This window comes from Bolinopsis microptera, chromosome 8 (genome assembly GCF_026151205.1).
Source record: "Bolinopsis microptera isolate Bmic1 chromosome 8, MBARI_Bmic_1.0, whole genome shotgun sequence".
In the NCBI taxonomy this organism is placed as follows: Eukaryota; Metazoa; Ctenophora; class Tentaculata; order Lobata; family Bolinopsidae; genus Bolinopsis; species Bolinopsis microptera.
Window position 1 is genome coordinate 11,651,316 of NC_087079.1, and position 19,912 is coordinate 11,671,227.

The 19,912-nt window shown below is 38.3% G+C and overlaps 3 protein-coding genes across 4 annotated transcripts in view; all 3 read left to right on the plus strand.

Annotated features, from left to right (window-relative positions):
• Positions 1–12,356, plus strand: part of LOC134819658 (uncharacterized) — a 97,082-nt gene extending 84,726 nt beyond the window's left edge. Inside the window, exons 2-10 of the mRNA XM_063829727.1 lie at positions 2,773–2,830; positions 3,241–3,381; positions 7,386–7,489; positions 7,647–7,732; positions 7,839–7,985; positions 8,171–8,259; positions 8,559–8,750; positions 9,073–9,712; positions 11,070–12,356. Coding sequence (XP_063685797.1) covers positions 2,810–2,830; positions 3,241–3,381; positions 7,386–7,489; positions 7,647–7,732; positions 7,839–7,985; positions 8,171–8,259; positions 8,559–8,750; positions 9,073–9,712; positions 11,070–11,833 — 2,184 coding nt within the window. The 5' untranslated portion in view covers positions 2,773–2,809 and the 3' untranslated portion in view covers positions 11,834–12,356. The remainder of the gene's footprint in view (positions 1–2,772; positions 2,831–3,240; positions 3,382–7,385; positions 7,490–7,646; positions 7,733–7,838; positions 7,986–8,170; positions 8,260–8,558; positions 8,751–9,072; positions 9,713–11,069) is intronic.
• LOC134819668 (zinc finger protein 429-like) overlaps positions 1–16,066 on the plus strand; it is a 290,343-nt gene extending 274,277 nt beyond the window's left edge. Inside the window, exons 2-9 of one of the 2 annotated variants that reach the window (XM_063829740.1) lie at positions 13,399–13,564; positions 13,741–13,886; positions 14,022–14,116; positions 14,362–14,447; positions 14,592–14,691; positions 14,964–15,099; positions 15,335–15,459; positions 15,741–16,066. In XM_063829740.1, coding sequence (XP_063685810.1) covers positions 13,443–13,564; positions 13,741–13,886; positions 14,022–14,116; positions 14,362–14,447; positions 14,592–14,691; positions 14,964–15,099; positions 15,335–15,459; positions 15,741–15,923 — 993 coding nt within the window. In that variant the 5' untranslated portion in view covers positions 13,399–13,442 and the 3' untranslated portion in view covers positions 15,924–16,066. Of the gene's footprint in view, positions 1–13,397; positions 13,565–13,740; positions 13,887–14,021; positions 14,117–14,361; positions 14,448–14,591; positions 14,692–14,963; positions 15,100–15,334; positions 15,460–15,740 lie in introns of those variants that run through there. The other variant, XM_063829739.1, reaches the window with a different exon arrangement.
• LOC134819667 (zinc finger protein 39-like) overlaps positions 1–19,466 on the plus strand; it is an 80,092-nt gene extending 60,626 nt beyond the window's left edge. Inside the window, exons 2-7 of the mRNA XM_063829738.1 lie at positions 16,562–16,671; positions 16,795–16,932; positions 17,200–17,352; positions 17,480–17,615; positions 17,961–18,117; positions 18,250–19,466. Coding sequence (XP_063685808.1) covers positions 16,563–16,671; positions 16,795–16,932; positions 17,200–17,352; positions 17,480–17,615; positions 17,961–18,117; positions 18,250–18,714 — 1,158 coding nt within the window. The 5' untranslated portion in view covers position 16,562 and the 3' untranslated portion in view covers positions 18,715–19,466. The remainder of the gene's footprint in view (positions 1–16,561; positions 16,672–16,794; positions 16,933–17,199; positions 17,353–17,479; positions 17,616–17,960; positions 18,118–18,249) is intronic.
• Positions 19,467–19,912: the final 446 nt, after the last annotated feature.

Sequence of the window (19,912 nt, forward strand, 5' to 3'; positions counted from 1 at the left end):
AGGAAAGAAGGTGGAAACCAAACATGAGACCCCTTTATCAGAAGTCTCATACAACCTCATCCCTGCCCCTATAATCGAGTAGATCGTTTCTTGAAACTTGTGTTTATATTTGATAACCACATATACATGGGTGGGACATAAGCACATTATTTCATTTCATTTCATGCGCTAATCTTACTAATTATTTTTATCAATGAGTGCCTGCCTGATTGAGATACTTTTGTCTGGTATGACTTGCTACTATCACTCATTCGAGGAATACATCGAATCAAAGAATATTCATTTTGACAGTTTCTCAGATGGCTGAAATATGAAGCATAATGAGTTAATTCATTACGTGTGATCAAGTGATTGCATTGACATTAAATCTGCATTATGGGAACCGTGCAGAGAGCCCAATTACAGTGCCGTAGCAAGCTATCACATGATTAGTGATTGGGTAATCATTGATGACTCAATCAATTTTGCTAACAAGATAAACAAATTGCTTGATAACTTCGTCATTCAACATCATATCCGTTTTACCTCATCTTTTCTGATCATATTCCTGATTTCGTCACGACTTTTAGCAATATGTTACTTGTGGAATTTCTAACATGTTTATAGAACAAACTGAAAGTAATGGATCACTGCACACTGAACGCCACAAAAGTCTTGTTGTTAAACTATTTTTTAACTGTTTACCACTCCCATCAGGATACAACAAACATGGCAAACCGAGATTTGATTGACATACACAAAGATAATTTGTATGACATACTTGGAGTTGCTCATGATGCTGCAGTAAAAGATATCAACAGATCATACAAAAAGCGTGCTTTAAAAGTCCATCCCGACAAGAATCCAGATCCAGCAGCTCACAAGATATTTTTGAAGTTGACTCAAATTTTGGAGTTACTCACTAATCCTGAAAGTAGGCAAAGTTATGATACCGTCCTTAAGGCCAGAGAAGCTGCAAGGTAAGTAAATAATAAATAAATAAATTCTAATATTTATTACAAGCTTCGACATTAAAACGCTCCCAACGAAGATGTATTTTTAAGGATCATAGACTAGTATGCCAACTTCAGGACATAACCATGTCATAACCAGGACAGTCAGGCGTCACAACCATGTCATAACAAATTGTGATGATAAATTCAAAATCGGTCACTAGCCTAGCTGGCTAATGACCGCTTTTGAATAGTCGGCTATTGACCACTTTTTAATTGTGACTTGGTTATGACCTGGTTAGTTGGGAATACAATGTTTTTAGGGCATTATATATATGAATAATACTTAACCTAAAGCATTTTGTTAAAGAAGTAATCTTCAACAAACAAGTTATAGTATAGTAATTGGATATAATGTTTTAATGTATAATCTTCTAAAACATTTGGGCAAAAATTGATAAGACTTTGATGTCGTAAGAATCTTCTTAACTCTTTTTTTTGGCTATCTGCATCATTAATTATTGTAAATTGATTTCAAAGCAAGATTTTATATTATATATTTTTAAGATTGCGCACAACAAAGTTAGATGCCAAACGTAGAAAATTGAAAGAAAGTCTGGAAAGTAAGGAAAATGGTGAAACGTCTTGTACCTCATTACGAAAAGCAGAAAAGTTGTTGCAAGAAACAATAGATAAATTGCAAACTGAAGGTTGGTTTTTATCCTTGTGACTTATTTAGTTTCGTAATGTAGTTTTTTAAGTTTAAAAAAATCCTTATCACTATCCTTAAGGAAATAGTGCCTGATAATGAATGTAATTTTACTTCAAAAGGGTAAAAACAATTTTAAAATGCAGGTGAAAACTTGCTGAAAAGAGAAGAAGAAAAGTTGCGTCAGGAATTCTCAGCAAAAACAAATTTTGTTATTGCAGATAAGGCCACTCTAAAACTTAAGTGGAAATGTAAAAAAGAAGATACCAGTAACGGAGGATACAGTACAGTTATCCTAAGACAATTTCTTCAAAAATATGGACCTGTTAGTGACATAGTTGTGAATTCTAAAAGAAAGGGGTCTGCACTTGTTGTTTTCAACTCAATAGCTGCTGCAAAAATTTGTATGCAGAAAGAAAAAGGGTTAGAGGCATGCCCGCTATCATTCAGAATGTTACATGAGACTGATACATCTGACATCAAACAGCCATCTCCTCGGACAGACAGTACAAACTCTCAAAGCTATGTGCCATTTCAGCCATCAGAACCTGGCAAATTTGCCTCATTTCCTAGTTTCAATGTCAGTCCTAACATAGCCAGTTTTAACGGAAATGGTGTCGACAAGGACTATGAATCTTTAACTCTCATGAGGTTAGAAATTGTTCAATTTGTATCAATTGAACGTCCTGTGATTGACAGAATGATGAGTGATAACGTTCTTATTACATGGCCAATGCTATGCATTCTTTTGAAGATCTTTAATTCTTTTAATATTTCCTTTAATTAAAAGTTTTAAATGTTTTAATCTCTTAATCCTAGGCTAAGACAAGCGGAAGAAAGAAAGCGACTGATAGAACAGATCCAACAGAAAGACGACCATGATGGGGATGGATTGTGAAAATGTTAAAAAGCCTAGAATTTAGGAAGCAGAAATCGATCAATTTTATTGACAAAAATTTAGCTATGTTGTTGTAAGATTTATAAATAATTATAAATATATATTCTGAATTGATATATTCACGCCATTTATTTACCTCTCAAATTTTGATCAATTTTATCAAGTAAATGAAATTTGTCTACCTGTTTTGTTAATCCTTTCAAGTTTACACCATATAAATTAATATCCTAAAGGCAGCTATATATATAAGTTCAGTTAACAACAAGACGTATGGAGTCAAGTCTGGATCAGGTAGGCTTCTTCCATATTTTCAGTCTTCGATTTGTCTTTACATACTATTTAGAAAGGTTAGCCTTATCATGTGACGACTATAACTAGTCTATCAATTTGACGAATGTTACTATATCCCAAACACGGTTGCTAAACGTTTTGTGTCACCAGTTTACGTTTAAAATGAGTCCACCAGCAGTATTAACAAAGCCTATCACTTCAGTTTACGTTTAACATCAGTCCACCAGCAGTATTAACAAAGCCTATCACTTCAGTTTACGTTTAACATCAGTCCACCAGCAGTATTAACAAAGCCTATCACTTCAGTTTACGTTTAACATCAGTCCACCAGCAGTATTAACAAAGCCTATCACTTCAGTTTACGTTTAACATCAGTCCACCAGCAGTATTAACAAAGCCTATCACTTCAGTTTACGTTTAACAGCAGACCGGCAGCTGCAAACTTCCAGCCCGGCTGTAAAGACCAGGGAAGACCGGACAAGGAACAGTTCAAGTACACAGTGATCATATGCAACAACACATGCTCTGTTTGCCAGTACTGTCATATCAAGGTTACTATCTCAGTTATTCAATCATTTACCCTCATTTAACCTCGCTACCTTGCTTAAACTAATACAGTTCAGTCTGTAACCACAACTAACATTTCTGCTACAAAGCTACAAACATATTATGTACCTATTAAGTACATACTATGGGATAAAACATTAATTAAGTACTATGGGATAAAACATTAATTAAAGTTTCGTTATCTGGTGGATTCGTGTAGTGTTTTTGAGTCTCATGATTTGATAGTTCTTTTATTCAAATTTCTGATTGTTTCTGAATAGACTCAGTGAAGACAGATTCTAATGGAAATAAATAGCTGAATAACGTATCGACATTTCTACGTCATACTCATATTCTGAAATAGTATTAATTCAATTATAACGATCAATATTCACATTAAAAATTTGACGACGAAATTTATTTCAAACAAAATATATAACTGTAAAATAGTTATCAACCGTAAATAGTTTTTAACGAAATCGGAGCAAATATGAACATAAAACTGACAACATTTATCAAATAGGGCTCATCTGAAAATTAACGAATAGCGTGACGTTATACAGGAGATAAAAGATTAAAAGAGATAAAAGAATTAAACGAGAATATTACTATTTACACGTCACTCAGCTAAAAACTGTGTTAGATTGTTCAACTCTGTTTTATCGTTGAGTGTTGGTTTATTTTCAACTAAAAATCGGGCTTCTTTAATCTTTCTGTTGATGAGTGATGTTCCTCTATCTACGATTTGAAGTTTAAGTTTTGGGGGGCCTTTGTGCTGAGGGTGACTTTCCCTGTAGTGCTTTGCTAGTGGCTTATCTTCGTAAGATTTTGCTGTTGGATTTGCCGCACTACGGTAATGCTCGTCGAACCTGCACTTGATCGGTCTGTATGTTTCCCCACCATAGTTCTCGGTACAATTGTCTACTTCGCAAGTGATGTGGTAGACGGTATTAGTTGTGGTGCATTCTCCATCGGTTAAAGCTGCGCATGTTCTGCAGTTTGATGTTGTACAGGATTTCTTGTCAAGGGGTCTGGAGTCTGTAAGGAGATCCTTCAGTTTCCGTCCAGGTTTCTCGACAATTTTGATGGGGAGTCCACTATGTCTGACAGCATCTCTGTATTTGCGACTAGTAGCTTCGTTGACATAGGGTAGTTTGAGAATCGCTCCGTCTTGGTCTTTGTTCTGTACGTTCTGATTAATTCTCTTTCTACGTTTTCTCTTGTTCTTTATGGTTTCTAAGACTCTATCAGTGTAGCCGTTGTTGATGAGAAGTTTATCTATCATCTTTTCTGAGTACTTCTCGTTTTCTCTGTTGTTAGAGACTGCCTTTGCGGTGTTGTACATACTCTCAACAGTAGCATTCTTTGTACGTGTTGTATGATGAGAGTTGTAGTGGAGGGTGAGTGGCTTTTTCTGTGGTTTTCTGTAGAGTCTAGAATGTACTATTCCATCTGAGTCGATCTTTATTTCCGTGTTGAGGAAGGGAACAAAGTCGTTCTGATTGTCAGGGTAGTCTACAGTTAGTTTGATAAGTTTGTCAGGATCTTGTTGTTCGATGAGGTTGCACAGTTGCTGAGCTTTTCGTCTGTTGGTGGTGGCTCCGTTTAGATCGTCGTAAAACCTGCTGTAGGTGGGCAGTGTTATCCTCAGGTCTACGTAGACTGAAAGTTTTTCCAGTTTCCACATTTTGACAGTAGCTAGTATAGGTGCAGGGTTGGTTCCCATGAACAGGGTTGGTTCCCATGAACAATCCAACATTCAAGAACATTGCCAAGAGTCGTAATCTCCCTCAAGATGTTACTAACCTGTTAATGAGCCATCACACCACCCTCGCTACTGCAAGAGTGATGCTTAAAACCCACAAATACACAAGTGATGAGATCAAGACTCTTAACCCTGACACAATGAAAACTAGACCTATTGTTTCAGGCTGCAACTCCCCTTTCCACAAAATCCTTTGGTTCGTCTGTCACATTCTATCTCCTCTGATGAATCTAGTACCTTCTCATTTGAAAAACACTCACGATTTTCTTCGAAGGATTAGAAACATCACACCAAATGATCTGAAGAGTCTTACTTTCTTTACAGCAGACGTCGAAGCTTTATACACCAATATCAACGTACTAACAGCAATAGAAGATGTCATGGAATTTGCCAAAGAAAATAGACAGTCAATCAGTACATACGGTCTCCATCTCTCTGATTTACAAGAACTACTAGAGACAACCCTAGGAAAGTCATATTTTGTCTACAACAATCAAGTCTACCTACAGCTTCTTGGATTGTTCATGGGAACCAACCCTGCACCTATACTAGCTACTGTCAAAATGTGGAAACTGGAAAAACTTTCAGTCTACGTAGACCTGAGGATAACACTGCCCACCTACAGCAGGTTTTACGACGATCTAAACGGAGCCACCACCAACAGACGAAAAGCTCAGCAACTGTGCAACCTCATCGAACAACAAGATCCTGACAAACTTGTCAAACTAACTGTAGACTACCCTGACAATCAGAACGACTTTGTTCCCTTCCTCAACACGGAAATAAAGATCGACTCAGATGGAATAGTACATTCTAGACTCTACAGAAAACCACAGAAAAAGCCACTCACCCTCCACTACAACTCTCATCATACAACACGTACAAAGAATGCTACTGTTGAGAGTATGTACAACACCGCAAAGGCAGTCTCTAACAACAGAGAAAACGAGAAGTACTCAGAAAAGATGATAGATAAACTTCTCATCAACAACGGCTACACTGATAGAGTCTTAGAAACCATAAAGAACAAGAGAAAACGTAGAAAGAGAATTAATCAGAACGTACAGAACAAAGACCAAGACGGAGCGATTCTCAAACTACCCTATGTCAACGAAGCTACTAGTCGCAAATACAGAGATGCTGTCAGACATAGTGGACTCCCCATCAAAATTGTCGAGAAACCTGGACGGAAACTGAAGGATCTCCTTACAGACTCCAGACCCCTTGACAAGAAATCCTGTACAACATCAAACTGCAGAACATGCGCAGCTTTAACCGATGGAGAATGCACCACAACTAATACCGTCTACCACATCACTTGCGAAGTAGACAATTGTACCGAGAACTATGGTGGGGAAACATACAGACCGATCAAGTGCAGGTTCGACGAGCATTACCGTAGTGCGGCAAATCCAACAGCAAAATCTTACGAAGATAAGCCACTAGCAAAGCACTACAGGGAAAGTCACCCTCAGCACAAAGGCCCCCCAAAACTTAAACTTCAAATCGTAGATAGAGGAACATCACTCATCAACAGAAAGATTAAAGAAGCCCGATTTTTAGTTGAAAATAAACCAACACTCAACGATAAAACAGAGTTGAACAATCTAACACAGTTTTTAGTTGAGTGACGTCACGTAAATAGTAATATTCTCGTTTAATTCTTTTATCTCTTTTAATCTTTTATCTCCTGTATAACGTCACGCTATTCGTTAATTTTCAGATGAGCCCTATTTGATAAATGTTGTCAGTTTTATGTTCATATTTGCTCCGATTTCGTTAAAAACTATTTACGGTTGATAACTATTTTACAGTTATATATTTTGTTTGAAATAAATTTCGTCGTCAAATTTTTAATGTGAATATTGATCGTTATAATTGAATTAATACTATTTCAGAATATGAGTATGACGTAGAAATGTCGATACGTTATTCAGCTATTTATTTCCATTAGAATCTGTCTTCACTGAGTCTATTCAGAAACAATCAGAAATTTGAATAAAAGAACTATCAAAGTTTCGTTAATTATCTCGACCCCAAAATTGCACTGTTTCTACATTTTTTTACACCATACATGAAAAAAGGCAAAAGTGTAGTGTAAAAAAGTGTAGTGAACTTAAATCTTAAAAATTTCGTTTTTCTTACTGGGACTGAACTAGCGGTGAAGGAAATATCAATATATTGTTTCGTATTGTTTCAAGCTTATTAATTGAAGAATATTTTTCTGAGTAAGAACCATCCTAGATAAAGCAGCAAGACCTGATGCTGATGACGAAGTCTCAGAGGACGACAAACGATGCATCGAACACTCCATGCTTTTATGGCTTCCATTGTGACTGCTTTTTTTTGTTAGTCAATTCAAACTTATTTAAAAAATACGAAATCACACAAAACAAAGCCAGCGGGCACCATTTGCATTTTATCGTAATGCAGCCGATAGCAATACTAGATCGCTCTCATTCAAGTATTAAACATTCCAGAAGTGAATAAAAAACTATTTTGCAGGTCATCAAACGTTCTTAAAAGCTCTACAGAACTGTATGGGTTTAACAGTCTTTCTAAATACCATCGACATTACATCGCTAGAAAAAGTGAGTACTCCTCCTGATCCTTGACATTACATGGCTTGAAAAAGTGAGTACTCCTCCTCGACATTACATGGTTAGAAAAAGTAAGTACTAAACATTCTATTTTCAGTATCAAAGTCGCAGTCAAAGGCTCAAGTCGGCGGATCACGGGAAATTCCGGGTGATTTGAAAGTGGGATACTCAATATTAGATCGGAGGTTCAACCACTACTGTGAACAATGTAACATGGCTATGCTTGCAAGTGACATTAAAATCGGTAAGCTGCACTTTTCTCCAGAAAGATAACTGCTTCTTGATTTATTTCATTTATATAATTAACACGATTTACTCAAGAATTTTCCTCATCAAATCAAATTATACGCCACCAACCCATTAGCTCTCAAGTTCATAGCTTGTGTAATATTCGGATATAAGCTTGTCTAAATTTTCTGATTTTCACAGCGGGCATTCTGAAGAAGCACAGTGATTTGGTAGTTTATCATCCGAGATGCTTCTCTCAAGCTTTTGAAAGACACCCTGTAAAATTGCAGGTTCGTACAAAGATAGGTTCTCTACTTTTCAAGACACCACTTTCGGGTCCAAATTTTGGGCACTAAAATTTTTATGTCTTGGCCAATTTATTATTTTTTTCATGCCGATTTGAAGGTCATTAAGGCATTTGACCCAGTCAAAAAAGTCTCAGTTTTATATCTTTTACGGTTTTTGCGGAACGTCGTGTTAAAGTTGATGCCGTGGTGTCAGTAAAATGGTACGGATATACATATATATATCGTCTCGCTTTATATATAGAGAGAACATGCTTTAAGAACATGCTCCCATTTTTTTTCAGGGGCTGGAGAAGCTATTACCGTACGATATATCCGGACTAAAGTCAATACTGAACATTATCACTACCTCAAGTACCCCACATAACAAATATCAAAGCAAGTCTACCCCAATTGAAAATGTGATGAAGTTTAGATCCTCAAAAGACGCTTTCTTCTGGCCACGTGCCAACTCTTCTTCAGGACCTGCCAATATGGTAACTATGGTAACTGTCACTATATGGTAAATAGTACAGTGGGTCATCCTTTAATTAACAACTGGTCACGATGAATACTCAACATTGGTACAGCAATACCCTGATTTACTGCGGAGTTTGGGAGAAAGGGAAAAGATGTGGTAAATCGGGGTCTTGATTGTTTACATTATGTATGTTGAGCCCTATTTGGGAGAGAGGAGATGGCCGCGGTAAATCGGGATTTGCGGTAAATCTGGGTTTTATTGTAGTTCCATTTTAGATTTTGTAAATTCTGGAGGGATTTTGGCCAAATAAAAGTGATAAAAAGTGTTTATCTCCTCAGGAAGAACAGAACACAGCCAGCTCCTCCTTCTCTTCCTCGTCTGGTGACAAGATATGGGACTCCCTTCATCCATCACGTCAACAACCTCCCAATAATCCCAGCTACAAATCACGGAGTAAACCATCCTCGTTCGATGATTTGATACGAAATCATTCGAATAGAAACCCAGATAGTGTCCATCGTGCTATTTCCAATCCGCCAAGGACTGCTGATCTTTCCAGAAAAAGAAAGACTTCATTCAAACCAAACACGGACCACTCAAATTCACGATGGTCGAATCACGGTAGTGATCCTAAGAAGACTGTCAACCCGCCTAAAAGAGAGCAATCTCACGAATCTTGTAGAACTTCTGATTCTCATTCAGGGTTCAGTAAGGAGTCTGACCCGGAAACGTCGGAACCTTCCGGTAAGGTGGAGCTAAAGAAGAGTACTATCCGGAGTGAAATAACCAAGATATTGTACAAATATAACCACGACTACATCACATCCAAGATAGTTCGGACCATGTTGATGCAGAAGTTTGGGTGCGACTTGACACCCCACAAGAAATTCATAGATGACACGATTATGGAATTGCTGGATATTATCGATAATAATCCGATCAACTTGAAAAGTATTCCAGGACGGGTCTTTGTAGACGGTAAGATAGACACTGGGGGGGGGGGGGGGGGGCACTGTCCGTATTGTTTACAGAGTTACGGCTGGGGTGGTGGTGGGCACTGTCCGTATTGTTTACAGCTGGTGGCCGGGGGGGGGGGGGGGGGGGGAGGGACTGATGTGCATATAAACTTAGACTTCACAGTTCACGGAAACTTATTTCATGATTGTATACGGCCGTACATCCAGCGCACTGATCCAAGCAATAATTTGGCATCACATAACATGTATATTGTATAACCTACAGAGATCCAATTAAATGTCAGTTATCTAAACAAGTGAGCAGCCATCTCTAGCTAATCTAGCATTCCACTTATTCATAGCAATTATGAAAGTTTCGTATTTATTTAATACTTTTTGTAGTTTGAGTTTAAATTTTACCTTATGGAATTAATTTCTTTGTGGCGGCAAATAAATTGTTAATCTCTTCGATTGATGTGCTTTTTGAGATTGTATTAACTAATCCTTGCCATCTCAGACTAGTGTCTAGAATGATGTGCATGGCGAGGTGCTGTGTTGTGTTGGTGCGGTGACCACCAGGCCCTGCTTCTCATCCTCTGTAGTATATAGAGCTGGTAGTATATAAAGCTGGTATTTAGTATCATGGTGAAATGCTCTTACCCAGTCTGTCCTAACGATTCCCTCACCCATCCTACTTTGACATTTCACAAATTTCCCAACAGAACGACCAACAAACCCGTCTGGGAAGCTTGGATCTCGGTACTGTCCCAAGCCAAACGAAGGGAGTTCAGTAAAAAGGGTGACGAGCTGGTGATTTGTAGTAATCACTTTGCAGCTGCTGACTTTAGTCACCGGAGGAACACTCCCCCTGTCATTTCTCCTTTTGCCGTTCCTATAGGGCCCTCGTCTCGATCTGTTTCGTTTTGTGACCTCGAGTCAAAGGTTCAGAGCTCTGCGCCATCTTTAAAGCAAGGCACCTTGTTCAAGTTCATCGCTGATAGGAAACCTAAACTAAGAGCATTGACGCCTTTTCTTATCAAATCGACTTCTAAAGGTAGCCTCCCGCAACACTGTTTTATCGTCTATCATAAAGATTTCATTTTGTAGTAATAGATATTTAAATGAAAGCCAAAGTCTTAGTTACAATATGACCCAGAAATACCACATTATATTTTAAGTACTATTTAAATTTGTTCATACTTGTTGTCTTCTATTATTTACTTTGCACATTAGTCTCGCCTCACCCAACGCAACCGTCAGCTACTACTATTAACTGTCTAACCTACATGTCCTACAACACCCATGATTTTATAATAATTTGGATTCATTGTTCGAGGTATGAGCATGGTGTAGTGGTCACTAACTCAATTTCATTTCAGAAGGAGAAATAGAAGATATCGCAACAAGTCCAGTATCTCCTGCCACCACATCGACCGATCCCATCATGTCGCCCATGAGTGCTAACATAGACGACATTTCACCTGTCGCTATAATGAGCAACCAGGCAGACGAGATAGCTCTGAGCAACGTGGATGATTCTGTCAATGTTAATAGTTCTAAAGGCGCATGGGGCGACAAGTCTAACAGTCCCAAGAACAAAGGTAAAGATAAGATAGATAAGAAAAGGGAGCAAGTATTGGTAGGGTTGGATAGAGAGGAGGAATATGCGTTATCAGTAAACGACAAACCTGTAAACTTGTGCGAATGTTGTTTGTGTTGCTTCCGGATACAAACATTGGAGGAGATTGTTTCTTTGTACAACCACGTAAAGACCAAACACGAAGGTGAGTGCACGTGCGTTGTGTGCGACATAAAGTTTAAAGACGTGTACAAGCTCATGTTACACGTGGCAGAGTTTCACCGGGCTAACAAATGTTTTAAGTGTAAAAACTGCCGCCGGAGCTTCAACCATCACTCTGACCTGTCCAGGCATTTGGACTTCTGTTATCTGAGTAGTGACAGTGATGATTTAGAGGATTTGGAGGAGAGTCCGGTTAATTCACCTCGGAAGAAGAAGACGAAGTTCGAAAAGGGCCCCCCAGGCATGCCTGAACTGGTGAACACATTGAAGAGCACTCAAAATACCTTGGATAAAATAAAAACATTCATCACATCTGAGTCGAGCCCTTATGAAGACTTGTGATATTGTTAGGTAGTGTTGGGTAGTACAACAATATTATAGAGTATAGATTTTATCATCGCTAGTTGGGCAATTCCATCGTAGTGGCAATTAACATGGCTCAACTCATGTTCATATATTGTTCAGACATTTTCACGTTTGTTATATTTGTTGTTTCCCTTTGTTAAAGAATTCATTCGGGCAATTGGTATAATTTTGATGTTATAGTGGGGGGGGGGCTTTAGGAGTCAATTAGTGCTGAGAATAACCGGCATGTCACATTATTACAAGTATACCTGTAATAGTATTACAATTATGACGTGTAGTCTTGAACTTTTTTGCGGTTCACAAAATATGTTGTATTTTTGCGAATCTGTTATTTTTATTAAGTGCTTTTGGCTTCATTACTATTTTAAATTATATACCTAAAATTTTTATAGATTATCTGGTTAACTTATTACAAGAGCATGTAACGATTTCATATCATTGCAATTTCCGCATTGTGAAATATATGGAATTACATTTACCACTCTTTTCATCAATCTAGAACAGTGTATTCATTATCTCCATCTTAATCCTCCAATCTGTAATAAATGAATGCATAATCATGTGCAGGAGTATTTGTCGCAATGTTACGACAGCACTGTATTGCGAAACTGTCGTAATATAGTGCCGGCGTCGGTGTAAATTTAATTCTGAGCGCCCCTCGGCCTCATGTATCCAAAAATAATACTTAATTAAATAGGTAAATAGGTAATCTTGGTTGTTTTGTCGAAATTATACCGAACAAAACCAGTCCCATAATTCTTACCATTTTCTTGATTTAGTCGTTCGTAAATGACAAACGAACCCACACACCACTCACATATGTTTTGGGATTATTAATGTAGATATACAGGGGGGGGGGGTCAAAAGTCAGTATACATACGCGTCTTATACCACCACCGTGTTTCATATTTGAGACTTGTAACTTTGCAGATGACATACTGGTCTGTACCTACTTATTCGAGGATTATGTAGCAAAAATTTGAGAATTCGACTATTTCAGACCACGCCCATTTAATATTTAATCTCCTGTATTGTTCTTCCAAGACATGCGATGCCCCATTTTCAGTTTACTGTAGATCATTAACTGCTGCATCTCATCTGAAAAAATAATGCGAGACCAGTTTGACATTATGACGAAGTTATTAAGCTATTTGTTTATCTCGTTAGCAAAATTGAGCGGGTAAACATGTGATAGCGTGCTAGGATACCGTAACTCCGTAATTGGGCTTTCTGCACGATTCCCAGGCCATAGTGCGGATCTAGTGTCAATCCAATCAACTGATCCCATATGTAATGAATAAACTCTTTTGGAGGGGGATTATTCATTCATTCGAAAAAATTAACTTGAATATTCTTTAATTTGATATATTTCTCGAATAAGTGGTGATAGTAAGTCATACCAGAAAGAATTATTTCAATCGGGCACTCGTACTCAGTCACTGAGCTATAAAGGCCAACATATGTATACTGACTTTTGCATCCCCCGTACAATGTACATCCAAACTACGATAATGATTAATGATAAACCTTTAACATCTTAGATGAAGTGATGTAATATTACAAAATGTGAATAACGTGAACTACTATGGGCGACTATGATCTATCCCCTAAGTATGAGATAAGTCCCCGATATTACGGTCACAAGTCTAGTAAGCGAGAGGAGAAGATTTTCAAGTGTAAAGAATGTAAACGAACTTTCAATCGCAGGTTTGTTTAATTGTAGCCCTGTTTTGTTAAATTATAAAATCAACAGTGGATTTTAACGTTTCTTCCCAATAAATAACAAAATATTTTGCCTACCATTGAAATTTGTTCAGAAATATCGATTAATATAAGGGAAATCTGACTGCTTCATTCCTCCATCTCTAACAAAATCATTTCAGACACAACTTAACAAAACACGAGCGTGTACATTCGGGTGATAAGCCTTACGTTTGTAAGGACTGTGGCAAGAGGTTTGCGGACAGTTCGAACATGACCAAACATGTCCAGAGAATGCACAACAGTATCAAACATGGCATGTTCACTGGTCAGTGTTGATTCTTACTAACTGCTGCCAGCTCATAATGAGACCCATAATCTTAAATTCATTTATAGCTTATTATTTATTTCAAGTTAGTTTGTTCAAGCCACTTTAGAGGTTAACTTAACCGAACTTTAACAGATGACAAGAATAACACAACCTGTGAGATCTGTCAGAGATCATTCTCTTCCACAGACGATCTCTTTCAACACGAGTTGAAATATGCCAACACAAAGGTACCCGCATTAGTTATTATTTCTCTTTTCTCTTGACAGTTTTGTTGATAATTGGGCATAGTTGGGGACGAATTGAGAGTCTCTACTCAGTGTAATAAACAAAATGTTGTCGACGTTTCAATAAAAAAGGCGTGTTGCCGAAACGTCGAGAACATTTTGTTTATTACACTGAGTGGAGACTCTCACTTCGTCCCCAACTATCAAATATGATCACAATAGTGTTTTTAATAGATAATATATCCCAGGTCTATACGTGTGGTGTTTGTAATAAAGCGTTCCATTTAAGAAACAGCTACGCAAGACATTTAGACACGCATAATGAGAAACGCAAGTAAGTTCCATGTGTTATGTTTATACCCCTCCCCCATATGTTATGTTTATACACCCTATGTGTTATGGTTATGGCCCCCCCCCCCCCCCCCCCCCCCCCCCCCCCCCCCTTTAATCCACTGAACCCCTTATGTAATATGTTCAGATACCACTGTGACCTGTGTGACAGAACCTTCTCTCAGAAGTTCCTTCTTGAAAAACATCGTCAATACCACGCTCCTCTCGAACATGAAATTACGCTTCAGGTATCTTAGTTATTTCAGTATATATATTTCAGTTATAGAATTCTTGACTTATCGGGATATTATCAGAACCATTAGCTTTACCATTCTTCAATTTTGACAGAACATATTCTACTTCAAATTCAGTGATATGACAGCCGAGAGTTTCTATCAATAGGCAACAAGAGTGATTCTGATTTATCACAATCACTCTTTTGAAGTGTTACACTGTTTAACAGGAATTCCTGTGACATATCCATCCTTAACATTAAGGTTTATTGTAACAAACTCTACAGTTAGATGACGACTACAACGACGACTATAACGAGGACGAAGAGCACGACGAAGAAGACGAGACTGAATATAGTTTGAACACAGATGTCGGCAACAAGTACGAGAGCGACGTTGAGGCTAACCAGCGGGAACGTATTGGTGAGTTATTACTTAAATATCCTCGATTATGAAAAATCGCATCATTACGAGAATTTTATCACACAGGTTTCAAATAGGCTAAATTTTACTCGATTTTTCACTTGAAATGATAACATTTAAACGGTAACGCTAATGGTACGGGTACAATGTAGGGAAAATTGATCGTGCGTGGTGTAACCGCGGCGAAATTCTTGTTAAATACCATATTTGCTATTATATTCCTACTTTCCTACAGGTAAAGGAATTACGGTGCACGAATGTACTATTTGTGACAAGGTTTTCACATACCGATCCCTTTGGACAAGACATCTGAAGAGTCACTCTACTGATAACAGTTTCAAATGTCACATATGTCAACGGGTATGAACCATCTAAATCTAATACCTCATTAAAAAATCAAGGGCCTTGAAATACTGTATTATTTTATTACTGGGCGTCCCAAAAAAGGGCGATCAACTGATTTATGTTAATAACTCACATCATCTTAAACTTGTTTTATAAAGACCTTTAGCTCTGCACTGGGGTGATGTCCTCCTACTGTTCTAGAGTTATTAACTAAAATCTCTTGGTCGCCTTTTTTTACACCCTGTATCTCTACCAAATTGTAACCTGAACATTGCTTAGCTTATTCATCTTTCCAGGTTTTCAAGAGACAGTATTATCTTGTAAAACATAAGAAGATATGTAAAGGGATTCCCGTTGATACACTTTCTAGTGACGGGCAGCCGGCACGTATAAACCTGGGAGTTACAAGAGACCACACTGCTTCACCCCCACGCGTTGAACCTGGAATGCCCCACTGGAACGCTGCAACACCCCAGTAGAGTAGTTGGTGTGTAAAATTACACATAAACTGACCTCCAAGATGATTATGATGATTTGGCCGATTCGCAGTATTGTATAGCATAGTACAGTATAGTATACAGTCAACAGTGCAGTATTGTTATGGTTGAATGACAGCTGCAGATTAAGCGCGCTTTTGGGAAGTGTAGTGTTGCCGCGCTATATACTAAAAACGGATGGCGCGGGGGTTAAGATGTGATAGGAATTTTCATTTAGACTATTTAGCCATGATTTCTGAAAATTTAATAATATAAGTTATTTATTAACGTGACTTGGTTAATTGATTAATTTGTTATTCTCACCGTGCTCCTATGTGCAAATAAGCATTGACAGGATTTTGTAATATATATAGGTGTTAGGGTTTCTTACCGAACGTTGTAGCGGCTTCGCTCGCAGATTCATGTTTTTCATCCGCCAGCGTGCGTTGATCGCTGGTCTTACTATTTGAACAAATGTTTGTCCATTATCATTGCAGAATATCCTTGATTACATCACTAATTTGCGTAAAATCTTTTCGCATACATGGTACTTCCTAATATTAAACTTTTCCAATGTCATTTAACTAAATTTGTTCTTTGTAAACTTATGTAAACTTAAACCTGTAGAATTAACACGCTAGGATGCAATCTGGGGGCGGCGAGCTATCCCGAGAAAGGATCGTCCCCTACGAGTGTGGGGAATGCTCCGAGAAGTTCTTCTCTTATAAGAATTACAAAAATCACATGACAGGTTTGTTGATTTATCCATCTTCTCGTCATTTATTTTACGCATATAAGAATAAAGTTTGTATTTAATGTGAGTATGAAATTTAGTAGACAATAAATTATGAAGCATATATCAAATTATCTGCAGATCATATCATGTCGGCAGAAGAGGTAGAGCAGCGTGTTATGGTGAGTAATGTTTACCAGTGCACTGCATGTGCCCGCGAGTTCAAAGACAAATCTCTCCTTACCAAGCACTTTAACATGGAACACGCTAAGATAGCACGTGAGTATTGAACTTGGTTTAACTTACAGTGTCGTAAGTCTAATCTAATTATGGGGGGGGGGGGGGGGGGGTCAGGGCTGCTCACTGCTGGATTAGATATCTGATATATCTAATTGTGTGTACGTGTTTTTCTATACTGTGTGTACCTACTTTCCGTTTCCCCCGAGATGCCCAGTATAAATATGTTATACTGTATAATTTTTCATTGCATTACACCTCACCCCCCTGTGTAGTGTATGTTCATATTTTGACTTTTAAATATTTTAGGCCTCACAGGAGATAGAAAGCAGAGAAAATCACCGATAAAAGTGGGTGCAATTTCAGAAACCTTCGAGTCTCCATCAAAACGGGAGATGAGGGCAGTGGATATCAGTTACAGGAGATCCAGCTACGAGTATACTAATTCCCATCCTCATCAAGGTTACCTGCTCATGGTATTATTACAGAACCCCATGATTTTCACAAAGTTTAGTTCCGACCATTATCACATCATCTATCATGATGGTTCCTTATTTCGAACAACTGTTAATCGCTCGTTAAATTTCAGTGACTGGTTCAGAATTAAAAGGAAGGTTTGCTTGTCCGGATTGTTTGAGAGAGTTCCTGAACCCCACAGCTCTGGAAGGGCACGTCAACAAATACAAAAACAAGAAACTCTACTGCTGTTCCTTCTGTGAAAAAAAGTAAGTAAATGCGTGCTCTGAAAATCGAGTCTAAAAATCTATCTTCTCCTATATTTTTAAGCGATAGCCCTAGAAACTTCCAGGATATGTTCTATGGACCATTTAAAAGAGATTTTTGAACCAGAATTTTGAGACAGGTTCAAGATTTTGTTTTCGATTTTGAAAATCTTGGACCTGGAAAAATTGTCAAAAAATTTGGAAGAATATTTATTCGTGGGACCAAAAGCAGCTGATCGATATCACTTCCTTCTATCAGAAACAACTATTTAAAGTCAATTTCGATAAAATTTTCACGTAGACCCCAGGGGCGCCAACATAAAGCACTGCTCACTGCTCTTATCTCAGATTTCACTTCCGAACTTCATGGAAGAGGCACGAGGAATGTCATAAGTCAGAGAGACAAGTATGGCAATGTGATTCGTGTACCATGACCTTTACTCAGAAGGTAAACCTAAAGAGGCACAAGGAGGGTAACAAGAACCCTTGTGGGACTGGAAACAGGGTTAGTAATCTTACACTTGGTTATATTGTTAACAAAACAATAGTTTCTATTGCTACCTTAGTTCACTTTGTTTAAGGACAATACAATTTAACAATTTTCAATTCTTGAAAGATAATGATTATAAATTTGCAGTTAATGTCTATGAGACTGTACCGAGACCGAACAACACTGCACTGTCTCAAACCGGTTAGCTCAGCTTCTCTAGCACGGTACGCTGCAAGTGACGAGGAGGAAGAGGAGGACGAGCTGGAAGAAGAAGAGGAGGAGGAGGAGGACCGGGGTCCGGAAACAAAACCTAGTACCCCCGAGCCAAGCACCACATCCATCGACAACTCTCACATCCAAAAAGGAGAAGCGTTCTACGCGTGCAGCGTGTGTGACAAGCTGTTCACGTACCGGTCTCTGTGGTCACGACACGAGAAGGAGCACCACACCAGCAAGAGTTTCGACTGCAGTGTTTGTGGCACCAAGTTTACACGTCAGTACTATCTGGCAAGGCACCGTAAGATGTGCCTGTCTCGCATGAACGCTCAATCTAGTGATTCTCACAGGATAACCACGAGACCTGAACAGAGGTTTGGTGGCAAGTCTAGATAGAACAAAACCGGGTTCAAACAAGAACTGACTCTAATACAGTGAGTCTTGTGGTATGAGGCCGAGTGAAGCTATTGTGGAATGTGGAGTTATTTGTTTATATAAAACGTACTGTTGTGTAGTAAAACTGTTCTTAGTGTAAAGAAAGTTATCTGGGAAGCAATGATATCATGATACAGAGTGTCTTCCCGCAATCCAATGCTCCGGAATCTGTTTATTCAATTTCAGAACGAGAAACTTTTCATTAAAGCTATCACAGTGCTACCAGGCTCAGGTTGGATCTCCAAGAAAATAATCTTAATTCTATGTGCAACGTTACGTGATCTCACCATATTAAAATATTACTGTCTACACGACAAAGTAAAAAAGAGAACCAAGTGAGTGCATTATGTGCATTGTTCACTGAACACTGACCTATATGCGTGTAACTCCTTATAATTTACAGGGGGTATGTGGGGAGGGGGTAGGGTATGTTGGGTGGGGGAGGGTGGGGTATGTGTTAATGCGCCTCAAGATCAAACCAGCGGAGTACAACTGTGATCTTAATTTTCCCAGACTCTACAGCTTGTATGTAATCAGTTACTAATTTTAAGTAAGCATTTTATTCAATCGGTTTGATGCGGAAAGTATGTTTTGGTCTCATTGAAATTTGATCTGTATTTGCAACTTATTCAGTAATTTGTATGGTATGTTTCTATTCATTTCAATCGTCGAGAGTAATTATAAAAACATCTAATTTTACATCATATTTGAAACCTGCTGATTTTACTGTCTATCACCTCACTTTCCCTTATCGCGAATTCACGGCTGTCCGGACGACATGAAACATTTTAAATTTTTTGCTAAATCACTTTACTGTTTACACTCGATCTTCAAGATCTTTTTAAAAGAGCCCCGACAGTTGGAATTGTAGGTTTATAACCTACCAAGACGCTCGCCGAGTTGGACTCGTCGACGGTCTTGAATGTTGAAACAAATATTTTACTAGTAGTAGTATCACCCGTTGACATTTTATTTGTCATACGTTGTATGACCCGCCGCGCATGAGTGCGCGGCTCCCCCTGTATCGTCGAAACTATAGTGAAGCGACAGTGGGGTCACCACGTGATCAGTGATACAAGTTGACATAGGGTTGATTCACGATGTCAATTCGTCGCAGCTCGGCGAGGCCAACTGCCCATGCAGTAGTGCATCTTGCCGA